Here is a 17,484-nt window from a genome sequence, read left to right on the forward strand (position 1 = left end):
GCTTCTGACTGTGTGTGTGTGTGTGTGTGTGTGTGTGTGTGTGTGTGTGTGTGTGTGTGTGTGTGTGTGAGCCAGCAGACAGGCTTCTGACTGTGTGTGTGTGTGTGTGTGTGTGTGTGTGTGTGTGTGTGTGTGTGTGTGTGTGTGTGTGTGTGTGTGTGAGCCTTCAGCTTCAGTGGTGCCCAGGAACTCAGGCCCTTCCCAAGGTCCTACCTGGTAGAGCTCCTCCTTGGTCACGTAAGGCTTGCCCTCAGAGCTGAGGGCCCGGAAAGCACTCTCAATCTCTTCACTGGACTTGACATTCTCCGTTTCGCGGCTGATCATGAAAGCCATGTATTCTTGCAGGGAGACATGGCCATCCCTATGGAGGCAGTACAGTAAACAAGGAGGGCAGAGGGGGGCTGAAACCGTGTCCAATGTCCCTTCAGCTTACCTGTTGGGATCAACAGTGTCCAGGATTGCCTCAAACTCAGGGTCGGGCTCTCCTTCCTCCACCATTGGCAGGTCGTAGCCCAGGGAGCGAAGACAGGATTTGAATTCCTGATGGTTCAGCCGGCCAGACTTGTCCTTGTCAAAGTGCCTGTAGCACAGAGCCCGGCTCAGCACATGATTCCCTGCCTCCATCCACCCTCAGCCACCATCCCGGGCCGTACTCACTTGAACATCATGCTGAATTCCTTGAGGGCCTCCTCGGTCACTCCTGTTGTGTTCCTGGGAGAAGGACAGAGATAGCAATCAGGCCTTCCGTGCACAGGTGGCATGTTCTCCCCTCCTGTGCCAGTCCCGTGAGGACAGCTGCACTCTGGGCTGGCCCCTGCTGGGCCCCCCACCCTGGTACCTGGCCTGGATCTGCTGCTCCAGGTTGTGCTGCATGCGCATGCCCAGCTGGTCCAGCTGGTCCCACTGCTGGGCCAGGCCCACAGTGCTGTGCTCAGTGTACTTGTTGTCCAGAATGAGGGCTTCCTCCATGGCGGCCCCCAGGTCCTCAATTTTCTTCAGCTGACTTCTCATGGCTCGAATCTCCTGGTGCTTGCGCTGCCAGGGGGGGACAAAACAGGGTGAGACAGGGACCCCAGAACCCAGCTGAGGAAAGGAAGAGTGGGAAGGGGTAGGGATGGGGAAGGAAAAAAGTCTTCCTAACACAACTGCAGAGGTGCCGGTCAGGAGGCAGTGTGTACATGAGGCCTCTTGGCCTCTTCAATGGAGTTCAGTTACAGCAGCTGGCAGAGACTGTCTCTGAAAGAAGCCCAAAGGCTGTTGAAGCTAAGGGAGAAAATCGGCCTTGGCAGCTTCAGGCCGAGTGGCTGCCGGGCTGGGGGTCTCTCTCTGCGGTGGCCAAAGCCCTTTGGGCACTCACTTTGGTAGCTTCAAGCTGAGATTCCAGAGTTCCTGACTCTTCCACCATGCAGGACCTAAACACAGAAGCACAGTGAGCAGGGCTCCAATGCAGCACACCAGTGCCCACATTTAACTCTTCCTCCTGGTACAAAGTGCCCACAGCCTGAGGAAACAACCCATCTGGTGTTGGGCACCCCTTCTAAAAAGCCTGGGAAAGGGCAGGTCCCATTTCTTTTTAGAGACACATGGGCCAGGGGCTTCTCAGCTCTTAAAAGATCACTTGGGAACTAAATTTGTTCCCCATAGGAACAGAGCAGCTTCAGGCCTGACAGCCACTTTTCTGCACCAACAGGAGGCCAAGAACCCAACAGATAGGGGCCCTTGGGGCTGTAAGGACAGTCAAGAGACTGACAGTCCCCTTAGTCTTACTTCAGTTCCCCTTAGGATAGAACTGAGGGAAAAGCTGCATTCTAAGAGACAGCAGGCCAATAAGATAGCTGAGTGGGCGTGCTGCAGGCTGGTTCCAGCTGAGGACAGCTGTGCTAGAACTCTGGATTTGGCCTCCTTTTGAAGACCATTTTCTGAGGAGCCTGCTTCTCTCCAAGATGTAAGTGTGAGCACAAAGAAGGTTCCCAGTGAACAAAGACATCAAACGAGCAGGGTCACGTGCAGGGACAAGTTCACACAGTGCACACAGCCCCGTCTCTCTGCACCCATGTCTACCCCAGTCTACCCTTGTAGCTTCAGTGAGCCAGGAAGAACTCTAAAACCTACCCAGGTTCAGAGTGCTTTAGCAAGGCAAGGCACCAGGCTTCCTCCTACCCCAGCAGTTGAGACTCACAGGCACGCCCCATCCCCCAGGAAAAGGGAGCCCCAGGGACTGGGGCAGGAGGCAGGGCCAGTGCATCGGAGGGGGACAGACCCTCCTCCCAAGTGGCTAGGGTATGGGTTAGAAGCAGAGCCGCCTGGGAGTCCAGAGTGCATTGGTAAAACCACAGTGAGGGAAGAAGAGAAATAAGAGGAGAAGAACCTTCCAGACAGATCATCCCCAACTTCATACTGATAGACACGAATGACCCGACGATATGCTATGCTATTCAAAGAAAAGAAACCAAATGAATATACCAAAGGAAGGCGAGGCAAGAGCATATCGAGACAGACATGTGCCACAAGCTGGCAGCCTGGCATCGGGTGGGAACCATGGGTAGCTCAGGGGCATTGGGCCAGGTGGGACAAGGCTTGGGAGGAGCCACAGGTGAGGAAGCATGGCACTGCACAGACACAAGACCCAGAGCAGCAGACAGCATAGCGTGGGGAGGCCTGTGGGGCTCAGGCCAGGTGCTGCAATCCTTCCCGCCTTGCAAAGCCTCTTACAACCTGACTGGTGTGGGCAGATTTCTGGGGTCACTACCCTTACATGCCTGACTTTCCCCTCTGCAGAACCTCATGGGCTCTAGTTAAGCCTTAGTCTGGCTTGGCCTGGCAAGAATGGACAGGGAGATGGCCTGGGTACAGGCTCCTTCTGGGACTGGGAGATAGCCCTGTTCCTCCCGGGGACTCCTCCAAGCCCTGTCTCCATACCACATTATAACATTGGACATTCTACCTTTTTGCTAGGGTCAACAATTCTGGTTACCCTCCCCAGGGGAAGATAGGGTCACCTCAGCCCTAAGGGGGCTGCAGAGCTTCCCTCAACTGAACTCAGCCCAAGCTCCTATCACAGCCATCCAGCCTCATAGGCCCACTGACTACTGGTGCTTAATGCAAATCCTTCTGGTCACAACGGGAAAACAGGCTAAAAGGGAAGTTTCATCTAATCCTGGCCAACAGGCATGGACAGGGGCTCTAGCTTTAGACTTGACTCTGGCTTCCTCTCACGCCTTGAAAGAGGGGAAGTGACACCCCCAAAGACCATGGGTTCTTCTAGCAGGGACAAAGGGCATGGACAAGGTGGGCAGGAGGCCCATCCTTTGCAAGCCAGGCCACTGGGGACAAGGGACACAGGGACAAGCACACAAGACACCACCACACCATGAGCCCGGAGAAAGAAGGCAATATTAACCCGTCGAGGAGATACGTTCTGTGGAGGGCCAAGCAGTCAGGAGCCAGGGGAGTGTCCACATACAGCAGCGATCAGGACGGGATGGAGGAGAGAAGAAAACAACAGAACATCAGTATGCTCTGCCCCCGACACTGTGCCAGCTTAGTCTCTGCCAGCCCTGACTGAGCCCTGAGCAGGTCTATCTCACTTGGGACAGCTGCTAACATCTCAGTGGAAATGAATCATGAAGAGCAACTCAACCAGATTATGCCAGCCTTCTTAGTCCAAGCAGTCCTCCCCACCACTGCATTTTTCGGGGTGAGATAGGGTCTTGCTACAGTCTCCAATGGCACGTAATATGTAAACCACACTAGACTCATGCTCATGGCCATCCTCTTGTGCACTGGGATGACAGATGCGAACTGTACCTGGTTTAGGCACTAGTTTCTGTTTTTTTCTGTTTTTGAGACAGGGTTTCTGTGTAGTCCTGGCTGTCCTAGAACTCACTCTGTAGACCAGGCTGTCCTCAGACTCAGATTCAACTGGCTCTGCCTCCCCGAGTGCTGGGATTAAAGGTGTGTGCCACCACCGCCCGGCTTAGGTGTCAGGTTTTAAACAGGCTGTGTGTCCCCGAGCTGAAGGGGTGGATGTTCTCTGGGGGCCCCACGGCAGGCACCTGGTCTCCTGGATCCACTGGTGGAAGGCATTGGCGTGCTGAGCAAACTCCTGGCGCAGCTTGTCATTCTCCTCCTGCCGCCGCTGCTCCTTCTGCAGCTCCAGTTCCCGCTCCTGAGACAAAAAGGCAGGCAGGTGCTGCTACCTTCTGCAGGTTCCCGAGAGCTGGCCTCACACGGGCTCAGCATAAACGTGGCTCTACCCTGGGGAAATGCCAGTGGGACTTCCAAGTGGAGGGGGACAGAAGTCCTACTGAAGCTGACCCAATGAGCAGCAGCCCGGGGGCAGGGGGCAGGGGGCAGGGAGCAGGGGGCAGGGGGCAGGGGGCAGGGAGCAGGGGGCAGGGAGCAGGGGGCAGGGGGCAGGGGGCAGGAGGCAGGGAGCAGGGGGCAGGGGGCAGGGGGCAGGGGGCAGGGGGCAGGGAGCAGGGGGCAGGGGGCAGGGGGCAGGGAGCAGGGGGCAGGGGGCAGGGAGCAGGGAGCAGGGAGCAGGGAGCAGGGGGCAGGGGGCAGGGAGCAGGGAGCAGGGAGCAGGGAGCAGGGGGCAGGGGGCAGGAGGCAGGGAGCAGGGAGCAGGGAGCAGGGGGCAGGGAGCAGGGGGCAGGGGGCAGGGGGCAGGAGGCAGGGGGCAGGGGGCAGGGAGCAGGGAGCAGGGAGCAGGGAGCAGGGAGCAGGGAGGAGGGCTGCTGAGTGACTTGCCCGCCAGGTGCACCTTAATGATTTTCTGCAGGTTCCTCCAGGTCTCCTCCAGGGCCTCCATGGTGAACCAGGTGTAGGGGTTGGAGGCCACCCGGAAGCTCTTGATCTGGCGGTCCAGCTCAGCTAGCTGGTTGAAGTCAGCCTGTGCAGAGCTGAGCGATGAGCGGAAGGCATCGTGAGCCTCTCGAAGGGCTTTGATTTCTTCCAGAGAGTTGCAGCGCACTGGGTCCGTCAGGTCCTCTTCTGCATTCTCAAACCAGCTGTTGAAGGCCGATGCCTTTTTGGCAAAGGTCAGGAAGAGGTCCTCTACCTAGAAGTAGAGGGGCAGAGTGTCAGTGTGGCTATGTATGCGGGTGGGGCAGTTCCTGGGACTCAGAGAGTGAGGCCTGCTGGGATTCTGGCTCTCTGCCCCATCTCAAAATCTTCCCCACTTGTCCTCTGTCTGGTGCCTTTCAGTACAAACTGTGCTTATCCTGGGAGGGTCAAAGGATAAATTCACCAGGACAGGTTCAAGGGCTCCATGTGCCTCCATTTCCACTGAGTCCAGGCTCTGGGCTGAGGTCACTTCCTCACAGAATGATGGCACAGCATGGCAGAAGCAAATGGGGCCTTCCTGTCTCTCCCACGGGTCCGGTTGAATATTAATTACCCTTACCTTTCGGAAATGACTCTGGGCCTCCAGCAACTTCTTTTTCCGGGTAGCTGAGTTGGCCAACAGCTGGGTCCATCTCTTCATGAGGGAGGCATGTCGGGCCTCGATGGCCTTAGACTGAATGTGTTTGGCGGCTAGCAGCTGGTCTTTGAGTGCAGTGATATTGGCAATGCCCTCCTGCTGGAAGGCCTGCAGACCAGCATCAAAGGTCTCCTGCAGAGAGGAGCCACGAGTCAGTTGCATGTACTACAGAGAGCCTAATGTGCCTCAGCTCAGAGGGCAGGCACAGCTGCTCAGATGGCAGCTGGCCTAGAGCCCACCTCCAGCTGACATTCAGTCATACCTGCCCATGTTCCTACACGCCTTAGACCACAAACTGTAGCAATGGCCTCCTCTTCAGCTCCTGGCCATAAATAAACCCTTCCATTCCAGCATTCAAGCTCTGAGCATGGCCATGTATGGCCCTGGCTCCTCAGACATAGCAGACCATTCAATGTGACCACTTTCAGTTTACTCTGTGTGACTGGGTCCAGGAAGGCCTGTCCCCAGACCCCGCCTGCTTAAGACCGACAGGCACCTGTGTCTGAACCCTGCCAGCCTATCATGCTGCTGCCCAGATGCCTGGTTCTGCATCTACTCTACCCCTCTGGAAGCTCTGAGACCCAGGACCAGCAGTGTTTATTGTTGACTGACCTTGGCCACACATATAGGAGGCCATCGAAGACCTAAAGGAAGGACGCCAGCCTTCCCCTAGAAGAGCTATTCAGGTGGCTAACTAACCTGCTTGGTGAGCAGAGTTTGGACAGAAGACAGATCTCGACCATAGTCATCCGTTTTCAAGCTGTTCTCCTTCTCACCTGCGAAACAAAGCATGAAGACTGTACCAGGCCTCACAGAACAGACAGACTAAGAAAGCAAGCCACAGACAGGATGGAGGCATGTTCACTTTCAATTCCAAAGTTACCAGCAGCCTTCCTGAGCTCAGTGGCTACCTGCTCCCTGTAACCCACGCTGACTCAACTGGGCATGGAGGGCCTTTAGAGTCCCATGGGCTCTGACACCAGAATCTAGTTCCCTTTAACCAGGAGCTAGATGGCACCTTGCCCAGGCAGCCTACAAGTACTTGGGTCTCTGTCCTGCTGTGTCAAGGTTTGCCAGGTTGGTGCATGCACTGCTATGGCAACTCTGACTTCAAGACGTCTCTTCTTACTGGGCTACCATGTCTGTCCTGCAGCAGACTCTGAGCCCACATCCTATCAGTTTCCTCCCTGAAGCAGAAACCCAACTGTGGTAACATACTCCATGGCTCTGCCATCTTCTTAGCCTAGGAGAGTTGGAAGCTTTGGGTCTTGCTGAACCCACTCACCAATCCAGGACTCTACCACATCAGCCTTCCAGTTGAACTGAAGGAAGGCGGAGTTCTCATCTAGCTTTGCTTTTCTCTGAGCTGCTGCTTTCTCCAGATCAGACACCTTCCCGTTCAGACCCTTCATTTTTGAAGAGATGTTCTCCTCATGATGATTGTTCTAAGCCAAAAAAAAAAAAAGCACAAATCAGTTTTGCCACCAGCTGCAGTCACCTGCCTGTGGCAGGTTCCCAGCATTCAACTGTTCAATTTCTGTCACATGGGCTTATCTGCTCCCGACCAGTGCTGGGTGAAGCTTCCTAAGGCTGACACTGAGTAAAGTCTCAGGGTGGAGACCTGGACCAGCCATCTAGTCCTAGGATCTAGTGCTGCAGGAGCACTAGAGAGGGGACAGTGTGAGTGCAGTGTCACGAGAGCTTCTGAAAGGGAAGATCATCATGTAAACATTCAAACACTACACAGCCGAAGAATGGCCCCAACCCTTGTGCGATGAGACAGTAACTCCGGGAGTGTTGGATGCTGTGGACACAGAAGATAGTGAAGCCCGAATACCAGTTTCAGTTCCAGTCAGCTGGGTTTGGAAATATACACAAAACCAGAGAGAAAAGAGAAATGTGTAAAGAAGGGAAAGTCTGCCCAGAACAAAGCACTACAGAACCCGGCCACCTCAGCACTTTGGAGCAGGCAGCATATTCTAAGGGTGAGACTCAGCAAGGCATGGGGCTTCTCACTCTCCTGGGCCAGGAGTCTGGGTACGACTCCAGTTTCATGCTGTCTGCTGACCATGGCCAGGAGAAAAAGCTCTCCAGGGAACAAACCTGGACACCTAAGTATTTCTGCCACACAAATGATAAGCAAAGGTCCTATCAGTCGGGCACCAGCCCAGCCCCAAATCCCAATTCTCTACATGGCAGTTACTGAACAGAAGCTCTGTGACAAGCCCTCATCACACTTGGGCTGTGTCTCAGGAACTGATCTGCACAGCCGGGGCCTAGAGCTGCAGCTGGGGAGGCCTGGACACTCTCCACTGCTTTCAAAGTACTGAGACTTTTTTTTTTCTTTCTCTGGAAAAGAGTAACCAGTAAACTAGACCATCCCTACTGTAATAGGTTTCACATAACCCATGGAATTATACAATCCTACTAAGCACACATTTCATGCTTAGCTTTACACAGTTCAGAGGAAAAGTCTGGAAGGCCAAACATTAAAATCTCAGTAAGCCAGGGTACACAGTGCAATCCTAGCACCTGGGAGGTAGAGGTAAAAGCATTAGGAGCTCAAGGTCATTCTTGGCTATAGAACAAGTTGGAGGCCAGCCTAGACTACAAGAGACCCTGTTTCAAGATAAATAAAAAATCTAGAACAGCCATTTCTTTTTTTTTTTTTGGTTTTTCGAGACAGGGTTTCTCTGTGTAGCTTTGCGCCTTTCCTGGAGCTCACTTGGTAGCCCAGGCTGGCCTCGAACTCACAGAGATCCGCCTGGCTCTGCCTCCCGAGTGCTGGGATTAAAGGCGTGCGCCACCACCGCCCGGCTTAGAACAGCCATTTCTGAGTGGTGGCTTTCTGGGTGATTCCTAGTGATGTTTTTGAGACAGAGTTACTATACAGCCGAAGTTAGGCTCAAACTCACTGTAGGAATACACCACTGTGCCATGTGATTTCTACTTAACTTACTACATTTTCTCAATAGCAACCTCTATCACCAAGAAATAAAGGAATAGGTGACTGGAGGGCCCCAGAACCCACATAGTGGCTCATAACTGCTTGTAATGCCAGTTCCAGGGGCATCTGATGCCCTCTTATTGCCTCTGTGGACACTGCACACATATAGTACATTTACACACGCATATAAAAAAATAAACTACTCTGGTGATAGGATGGCCAAACACTCTAATTGTCATGCTAGAAACCCCATCCAATGACTGAGGGAACTGGATGCAGAGATCCACGGCCAGGCCCTGGGTGGAGCTCCGGGAGTCCAGTTGGCGAGAAAGAGGAGGGTTTATATGAGCGAGAATTGTTGAGACCAAGGTTGGATAAAGCACAGGGACAAATAGCCAAATGAATGGAAACACATGAACTATGAACCAATGGCTGAGGGGCTCCCAACTGGATCAGGCCCGCTGAATAGGTGAGACAGTTGATTGGCTTGATCTGTTTGGGAGGCATCCAGGCAGTGGGACCGGGTCCTGTGCTCAGTGCATGAGTTGGCTGTTTGAAACCTGGGGCTTATGCAGGGACGCTTGGCTCAGCCTGGGAGGAGGGGACTGGACCTGCCTGGAATGAGTCTACCAGGTTGATTTCAATCCTCGGGGGAGTCTTTGCCCTGGGGGAGATGGGAATGGGGGGTGGGCTGGGGGGAAGAGAAGAGGGGCGGGAGGGGGGAGAACAAGGGAATCCGTTGCTGATATGTAGAATTAAATTATATTGTAAAATAAAAAAAAAATCCCCACCCCCAAAGAAAAGAAAAGCTAGCTATTCATTGGAGTTTGAATATGAGCATTTGGATAACGGATTTATTGTTTAGAATTTTCAGAAATTTCTTAAATGTCCTAAACATATTTTAACCACTGTAATATTTATGAATTAACATAAGGTATGAATTATAAAATTATAAAATAAACTCTTAGTTCTCAATATTGCTTACTCTTGGATTTTTTATAGTAATGCAAACCAATCATATCTTGTGATGCTTTATATCATGTTTTTATCCAACAATGATTACTTCACCAAGGAATACAGTCCTACTTTCAGAAAAAAAAAAAAAAAAAAAAAAAAAAAGAAGTAAGAGAGATGGTTCAGTGGTTTAAGAGCATTGCTGTTTTTCTACAGGCCCAAGGTTCAATTCCCAGCACCTACATGGTGGCTCACAACCATCAGTAACTCCAGTCGTAAGGGATCCAATACACTCTTCTGATATCCTTGGGCAATGTATAAATGTGGTGCACAGATATACATGAAGGCAAAACCATACACATAAAACAATAAAAAAGAAATGAAAGAATGGCATTCTGGAAGTCCTACTGTCAGAAAAGAACCAACAGGATAGCCCTCCTCAGTTAAGGCCAAAAGCTGGTTGCCCAAGGAAGAGTGGGCTAACTCAAAAGCAGTATTTTTTTTTTTTTTAATTTATTTAACTTTATTTTATGTGCATTGGTGTGAAGGTATCAGATCCCCTGGAGGTGTGAGCTACCATGTGAGTGTTGGGAATTGAACTCGGGTCCTCTGGAAGAGCAGCCAGTACTCTTAACTGCTGAGCCATCTCTCCAGCCTCTCAAAAGCAACTCTTTCCTGCTATAGGAAACATGGCACAGGCGTACTGACAATCTCTAAGACCTCAGCTTGTTGTACTCTGGGCTGAGAACAAGGGTCTTTCTGGGATCCAGGCTCACCTTCTTAATGAGGTCTTGTCCATTAGTACAGACATCATTCACCCGATCCTTGTGGACAGTGAAGTCTGTCTCAAAAGCTTCGTGTTTCTTCAGCAAGCCCTGGAGACAAAGTAGTGAGGTCAGCCACTGGTGCACTATTAAAATACAACAGGTCTCAGATAGAGAGTGACACAAGCTATGAGCCCTGTCCCCCTACTCTCTGCTCTAGGGGGAGCACCATTAGCATGGCACACGGGTACCAGGGAGTTAGGAGGGAGAACAGGCTGCAGGGGAAGCTGCAGCCCAGCAAGGATGAAGGTCTGCAGAACCACCTAGCTTAGGTTGTAAGATGGACAGAAAGCTGGAAGTAAGCACCCAACAACACTTCTATGCATATCCCACAAGGTACTCAGTCTTATGTTTAGCTACCTAATGACTGGAGAACAATATCCCCTCTTCTTGTTTCTAGGGACCAAACACACCCTGAGGGAGGTCACTGAATTTATCCTAACACATAGACTGCCCACTGTAAGGAGAGTGGCTCAAGGTAATGCAAACTGCTTCCACATTGGCTGGTTGGAACCAGGAAGCCAATCAGGAAGGTGTGACCATGGTGATGTGTGACCCCTCCTATCCCATGACAGGCTGCCTTGGGACCAGCTCTGAGAAGAGTACAATGCCTTTAATACTCTGTTCTTTCTGCCTTTGCCTCTCTGAACAAAGTGGAGGAAGCTCATCCAGCCTAGAGCAGAACTCAGGATTGTGAAAGGCTGAACAAGACAATCTGTGACTACAGCCATCGGGATCTTCCAGCTCAGTTAGTTTCACCCTGGAAACAGTGGAGAGATGACACACCCACCAACACAAGTCGGTTTCAGGTGGCTGTTAGACAGCAATCCTTAACCAACTGGAAGCGGCTATGGAGTGAGCTTAACTCCTGGGGCCATGAACATGGAAAAAAAAGGACATTAAGGGATATTTTCGGTCTCTCATCAGTAAGACTGTATCCTTACAAAAAGAGGTCAATTTGGACAGACAGACAGACAGACAGACAGACAGACACACACACCAGAATGCCAGAGAAAAGAGTGGACACGGAGATGCTATGTGGTCCTGGAAGCAGTAAGGACCTTTCTCTAAGGAGGTAAGATGGGGACATGGCCCGCCCACACTACACTTCAGACTCCTTAAGACTGTAGCTAGTATACCTTCACTGCTCAAGCATTTGCTTAGCTTTCCTGACCTGGATGGCAGCAAGAGTGTCTCCATAATCTTCACTGGCCACCAGAGTCATTTTCTCGTTGATCCAAGCCTCTTCCTCTTCCACATTGGCTACGAACTGCTGGTACTCCAAGGACTCCTCTAGCCGCTGGCCCCTTATTAAGGAATAGGGGAGGGAAAATCATTAGTGTGTACTTAAAATATGCATGAAGGGGGCTGGAGTTATAGCTGGGTGGTATAACTAGTTGGCGTTTGACTAGTATGTTTAACTAAGATCTCAGGTTTCCTCCCCACCCACCCCAAAAAAAGATCTCAGGTTCAATCAAGAGAACCAAAATAAACAAACAAATAAATTAAAAAAATAAAAAAGAGCTCTCTCTTTTGGATAAAATATTCTAAAATATCCACAAAGGAATGTGTCTGTGTGTAAAACATGGTTTAGCCTTCTAAGGGACACAAGGCAGACAGTACTTTTCAGACAGGAAGCTCTGGAGTTAACTGCTGGGTTCAGACTCATAGGACAGGAACAGATCAGAATGGCTCTGGAGCAAAGCTAATATTCCACACCCAAGGAGAGAGCCTGGGAGCTGGCAGGAAGGGCCAGGTCTTCTGTCTGTCTAAGAGCTCTCTGCCTGCCTGTTCACCTTGCAGCTGCTAGCTGCTTCAGCTCCTTCCAGTGCTCCACAAACTGAGCAAGACGCTGCTGGATCTCCTCCTGCCCGATGGTGTTGTCGTCAGACAGCTTCTTCCCAGTGTCCAGGACACCCTGACAGGTGAGAAGAGAGTCAGCACGAGCAGTGCGCCAAGTGCCTAGTTCCAGGTGCCCGTGGCTCAACATCACATTCACAACCATCTCTTCAGGCAATGTGTGCTGCTGGGCACAGCTTTAATCCCAGCACTTGGGAAGCAGAAGCAGGTGATCTCAGAGTCTGAGTTCAGCCTGGTCTACATAGGGAGCTCCATACCAGCCAAGGTTCCACAGGGAAACCCTGACTCAAAAAAACAACAGTGTTGCTGCTTCATGGCTGGGCCTGAGTCATCACAAGACTGCAGAGTTAAGCTCGGAGGACTCTGCCCTTCCTCCTGGCCCTGTTCTCTCAGCAGAAGGCAACCACTCACCTGAATGGCTGGTTCATGGGCAGCCAGCTCGGCTTCTAGCCGTTTGTGTTTCTTCCTCAGGTTCTGAACACCTGTGAGGTCTCGGCCATAGTCCTCAGAGCTAACTAGCAGCTTCTTCTCCCTAAAATGGTCAGTATGGTCATGTCCATGGGCTGTGTTAGTTCAGCCACTAACCCTGGCATCCTCCAACCTCTGCCATTTTCTTCTGCCATAAAATCCCTTTCCACTTCCTGGGAATAGAAGCCACTGTTTCCCAAAAACACAGATCTAGAACTGTCTCTGACCATGCACATTTGTCATCTAAATGTCAGGGGTACAGAGGCACTGGCCCTGCCGTGCGGAGAGGAGCATCACTGGTGGTACTCTAGTGACTTCACGCACTCATGTGTCACATACGGAGAAACAGAAAGGAGTTTCCTTAAGCCAGGTGCGGTGGCGCACACCTTTAATCCCAGCACTTGGGAGGCAGAGGCAGGTGGATTTCTATAAAATTCAAGTCTAGTCTGGTCTATACAGTGAGTTCCAGGCCAGCCTGGTCTACATAGTGAGTTCCAGGACAGCCAGGACTACACAGAGAGACTCTATCTCAAAAAAACAAACCAAAACAACAAAAAACAAGCAAACAAGAAAAAACAAAGCAACTTCCTTGGGACCCAAAAGGCAGGGTCTACTGTGACATCATGGTTACCATCACCACAGCTTAACTGCTGCTCACTACTGTGCAGTAGACGAGAGGTAGGGAGTTTGGCAACGTCCCTAAACTGTGCCCTTACATCATACTTCCCTGCCACCTGAACAGATCAAGAACGCCTGAAACTCCTCCAGGCGGCCCAAGACACTGAACATACAACTTCAGGGCACATACTTGATCCAGGACTCCTCATCATCCATGTCTCGGAAGAACTGATGTAGGCGGTGGGACTCGCTGAGTTTTGCTCTTCGGGAGGCTGCCATGTTCTTGATCTTCTGGAAGCGTCCATTGATGGTGTCCCGCTTCTCTTTCACTTGGGAGGTGTCAAAGGCACTGCTGGTCATCAGACTGTCAGCCTGGCTGTTCAGGTCCTTCAGACGATCCTGGGCAGGGACACAAGAGAGGGATCAGAAACCTGGTGCCCAAAGACAGCTCCCTGAAAACAGCACTCATTAATTCCTCACTGGGCTCTGCAACCTCATAAATCAGAGTGTCCTGTGCGGACCTTTGCAGCTCTGTAAGATCAATGGCACTAAGATTTGGTTCTGTCACCATGCAGACATGTGCGCTGAAGGTGGGAAGGATGCAGAATGAATGCAGTGCCACGGCATCATATTTTGATGCTAGTCTTGTGTGGGATAAGCACACTTCGCCACTACAATTTGAAAGCAGCAAAGGTTAACTTTGTTTTCTTTGAGACAGGGTCTCATCATGTTGACCAGGCTGGTCTGGAGCTCAGCGACCCACTTGCCTCTGTCTCCTGAGTGCTAGGATTAAAGATGTGAGCCACAGCCAACTTAGTTTAATTAAACATCTTAGGCCTACCAGATGGCTCAGAGGATGACAGGTTCATCCATGGTGGGAGGGAATTGACTCCTTCAAGTTATTCTCTGACTGTATGTACTTCCCCCCACCCACCACAACAAATAATAATAAACATAATTTTAAAAAAACGCCCACATGCCGGGCGTTGGTGGCGCACGCCTTTAATCCCAGCACTCGGGAGGCAGAGCCAGGCGGATCTCTGTGAGTTCGAGGCCAGCCTGGACTACCAAGTGAGTCCCAGGAAAGGCGCAAAGCTACACAGAGAAACCCTGTCTCGAAAAACAAACAAACAAACAAACAAACAAACAAAAAAAAAAAAAACGCCCACGTTTTACATTAAAGAACTCTAAGGAAAACTATGGGCATTCAGCCTTGAATCTTCAATAGCTACTCTGTCAAAAACGGTCAAGTGAGCTGGACGTTGGGGTTCAGCCTGTAACCCCAGCAGCTGAGAGACTAAGACAGGAGGACTGCCACCACAGCCCAGCCAGCCTGTGTGGTGTGGCGAGTGAGACCCAGTGTCAACGGCCTACCCTGCCCCTCAAAAAGATGAAGTGAGTTTGTCCCTTGACAGGAACAGAATTCAATTGTTAATGGTAAAATTTAAACTTTTTAAACAAAATTAGAATTTTGAAAAATTCTTATCTGGTACCCCAGGGTTTTTCTGATGAGACTAATAAGGTGTGAGGTTTTGGTATCACATATGAAATGGGTTAAAATGGGTTAAAATATTTAGAACATGTGTAACTCCGAGGACCAACATTTCCTGAGTCAGATATGTGACAGAATCACAAGTAGATATAATCCATTCCAAGCCCAGGATAGACCAAGGATACAGAATACAAGGACAGCTTTTGACACAGTTCATTGTGAAAAACTCATTTCAGTTACAAAACTGTTATCAATTTCAGGTGCTGGTATAGAAGCAGAGAAAAACTTTTCTTCATAGTCTGAATCACATTCCTCCTCCTCTTCCTTCAGCCTAGCTGTAAACCCACCATACATACCACACACAACAAATCAACTCAGAAGCTGAAACCCCAGATGTCCTGTAAGATGGATTAATGGAGATCTGCACAAATGTAACCAATGCTGTCCTTCCCACTCATCCCCTTTTATAAAAACTATCACCATTCACAGAAATGCTACTTATCTTACAGAATTACTGCTTGAATTACTTAAAACCACAGGTGTGGTGTAAATGCTGTAACAACATTTGGGAGGCAGAGGCAGAAGAATTACTGCAAGTCTGAGCCCAATTCAAAAATAAAGAGCTGGGTGTGGACATGCACACCTTTAATCCCAGCACTCCAAAGCAGAGCAGGTGGATCTTGTTTGAGACTGTCAAGGCTACATAGCAAGACCTCATCTCAAAACATAAACAAAAACGAAAACCAACCAACCAACTGCGAGGCAGGTGGATCTCTGAGTTTAAGGCCAGCCTGGTCTACAGAACAAGTTTCAGGACAGCCAGGCCTACACAGAAAAACCTTGTCTTGGAAAAATTAACAGAACAAATCAGAACAACCAAAAAAAAAGCAAACAAAAACAACAATAACAACAAAAATACACAAGCAAAAAAAAAAAAAAAATTCCTTTAATTTTGTAGCAGCATGGATGGGACCCAGACCCTTGGGCATGACAGGAAACTGCTGACCGCTAAACTCCATCTCTAGCTAAAAATGCACCTGATTTTTCAGAATGATTAGTTCTTATAGATAAGATCTATATAAACCTAGGCTGAGAAAAATCAAGAAACTAGTCCATACACAAATTGTTGCCTTCCTTGAACAATTCTATCTGTCTTCAATGCTCTGGAATACTCCTGAGGTTCATTCTAATCATCCCACCCTCCCATCTGTTACCCTGCTGACCTCGTGGGCCGATATGTCTGCCTCCAGCAGCTGATGCTTCTTCAGCAAGTTGTTCACAGAGGCCAGGTCTTTGCCATAATCTTCAGATGCCAGGAGAGCTTCCACCTGCAGTTGACAAGACCAAAGGGAATGGTTATTACAGGATGCAGCATAGTGTTCTGCAAAACCCAGGGTAGCCAGGAGCTACTCCAGATCCTTTTTAATCATGAGTTACTATTTGTTCTTGCAATTTTTTTTTTTTTTTATTTTTAGTTTGGAGATAAGATCTATGTATCCCTGGCTTACCCTGAACTTATAGAGATCCTTCTGCCTCTGTCTCCTGAGTGCTGGGATTAAAGGTGTGTGCCAAGGAGTCACTATTCTACCCACTAAGCTAGGTCCAATATGATTAAGGAGCCTGCTCAGAGTAGGGATAGAGGCCCAGCCCCACGCCTTCTCTGGAATGCAAGGGCAAAGAGCACAGCGCCCAACAGCAATGAAGCTCCCCAGAGCAAGGACCGCAGAGGGAACAGTGTGCTGAGATGTTCACTGCAGTCTGCACTCTGGGGACCCCTGAATGGCAGCCAGACGGGAATTCTGAAGTCACAGAAAGACTCTTGGGACTTTCCCATATGCAAATGTTTAGGGAGGCTTTTAGTGACATGGGATAATACTCCACCATAAATACTAATGAAAAATGACACTGTGAACTCACACATAAAATACACCTCTACAACAAACAGTTCATGCAAATACAACCAGACTGGAAAGAGACGCTAAAATGTTCACAGTGGTGGTCTCTAAAATACCCCTCTTTAAGAATATTTTTATTATTTATTATTTTTATGTACATTGGTGTTTTGCCTGCATGTATATCTGTATGAAGACGTTGGATGCCCTGGAACTGGAGTTACAGACAGTTGTGAGCTGCCATGGGAGTGCTGGGAATTGAACCCGGGTCCTTTGGAAGAGCAGACTGTATGAGCCATCCCTCCAGCCCCAAATCACCCTCTTTAGAGCCTCTGCTGTCCCAATGCTCTATATGTGCCTGGACTCAGACTCCCTTCCCCTCTGAAACTTTTAGTTCCATCTTGGTGTACACTTGTGGGAACTGTTTACCAACCACCCCATCTCCTCCTCTATACACTCCCTTGGGGAGAGGTCTGATATCCAAGATCTTTAAAATCAGTTTTCTGTTCGGAGCCTCCATTCACTCAGTTAACACCAATCTGAACCTATCTCACAATGAGGACTTCCATTCAAGTGCTCTGAAGAGGTTCCTCTTTATAATCTGGGGTGGGCTGACAGACCCATTCATTACCCAAATGCTAGAAATTCCCTGATGGTAGGGAACAAGGACCATCTGACATTACCTCAGAGAGCCAGAAATCAAAGTCTTTGATTCCAGTGTTGAAGTTCTGCTGCTTATTGGCCTCTTTTAGCTTCTGGCTCTTCTCAGCTGATTTCTGCACCAGGAACTGCCACTGGTCTGCAAGGGCAGCCAGGCGGGCCTTAAGAAGAGATGGGGGTCACTTGGGATGGGGAAATCTCTGAAGGATCCATTCCTAAGACCCAAATCAGAGCCCATCAAAGAGGAAGCGGAAATAATCACAGGAACTGTGTTCTCGAATTCC

The 17,484-nt window shown here is 49.9% G+C and overlaps 1 protein-coding gene across 8 annotated transcripts in view; it reads right to left on the reverse strand.

Moving 5' to 3' along the window:
* Nucleotides 1-17,484, reverse strand: part of Sptan1 (spectrin alpha, non-erythrocytic 1) — a 70,877-nt gene that overhangs the window by 546 nt on the left and 52,847 nt on the right. For 4 of the 8 annotated variants that reach the window (XM_076569021.1, XM_042274987.2, XM_076569025.1 and 1 more), the window contains 19 exons: nt 17,224-17,361; nt 15,872-15,976; nt 13,347-13,555; nt 12,482-12,602; nt 12,007-12,128; nt 11,385-11,517; nt 10,163-10,261; nt 6,771-6,930; nt 6,185-6,261; nt 5,408-5,617; nt 4,766-5,062; nt 4,056-4,168; nt 3,401-3,418; nt 2,369-2,431; nt 1,358-1,412; nt 839-1,035; nt 658-711; nt 434-580; nt 214-361 (listed from right to left, as the gene is read on the reverse strand). In XM_076569021.1, coding sequence (XP_076425136.1) covers nt 214-361; nt 434-580; nt 658-711; nt 839-1,035; nt 1,358-1,412; nt 2,369-2,431; nt 3,401-3,418; nt 4,056-4,168; nt 4,766-5,062; nt 5,408-5,617; nt 6,185-6,261; nt 6,771-6,930; nt 10,163-10,261; nt 11,385-11,517; nt 12,007-12,128; nt 12,482-12,602; nt 13,347-13,555; nt 15,872-15,976; nt 17,224-17,361 — 2,466 coding nt within the window. The remainder of the gene's footprint in view (nt 1-213; nt 362-433; nt 581-657; nt 712-838; nt 1,036-1,357; nt 1,413-2,368; nt 2,432-3,400; nt 3,419-4,055; nt 4,169-4,765; nt 5,063-5,407; nt 5,618-6,184; nt 6,262-6,770; nt 6,931-10,162; nt 10,262-11,384; nt 11,518-12,006; nt 12,129-12,481; nt 12,603-13,346; nt 13,556-15,871; nt 15,977-17,223; nt 17,362-17,484) is intronic. The other 4 variants (XM_076569026.1, XM_076569024.1, XM_076569028.1 and 1 more) reach the window with 1 other exon arrangement.

Source organism: Peromyscus maniculatus, chromosome 4 (assembly GCF_049852395.1).
Source record: "Peromyscus maniculatus bairdii isolate BWxNUB_F1_BW_parent chromosome 4, HU_Pman_BW_mat_3.1, whole genome shotgun sequence".
Lineage (NCBI taxonomy): Eukaryota > Metazoa > Chordata > Mammalia > Rodentia > Cricetidae > Peromyscus > Peromyscus maniculatus.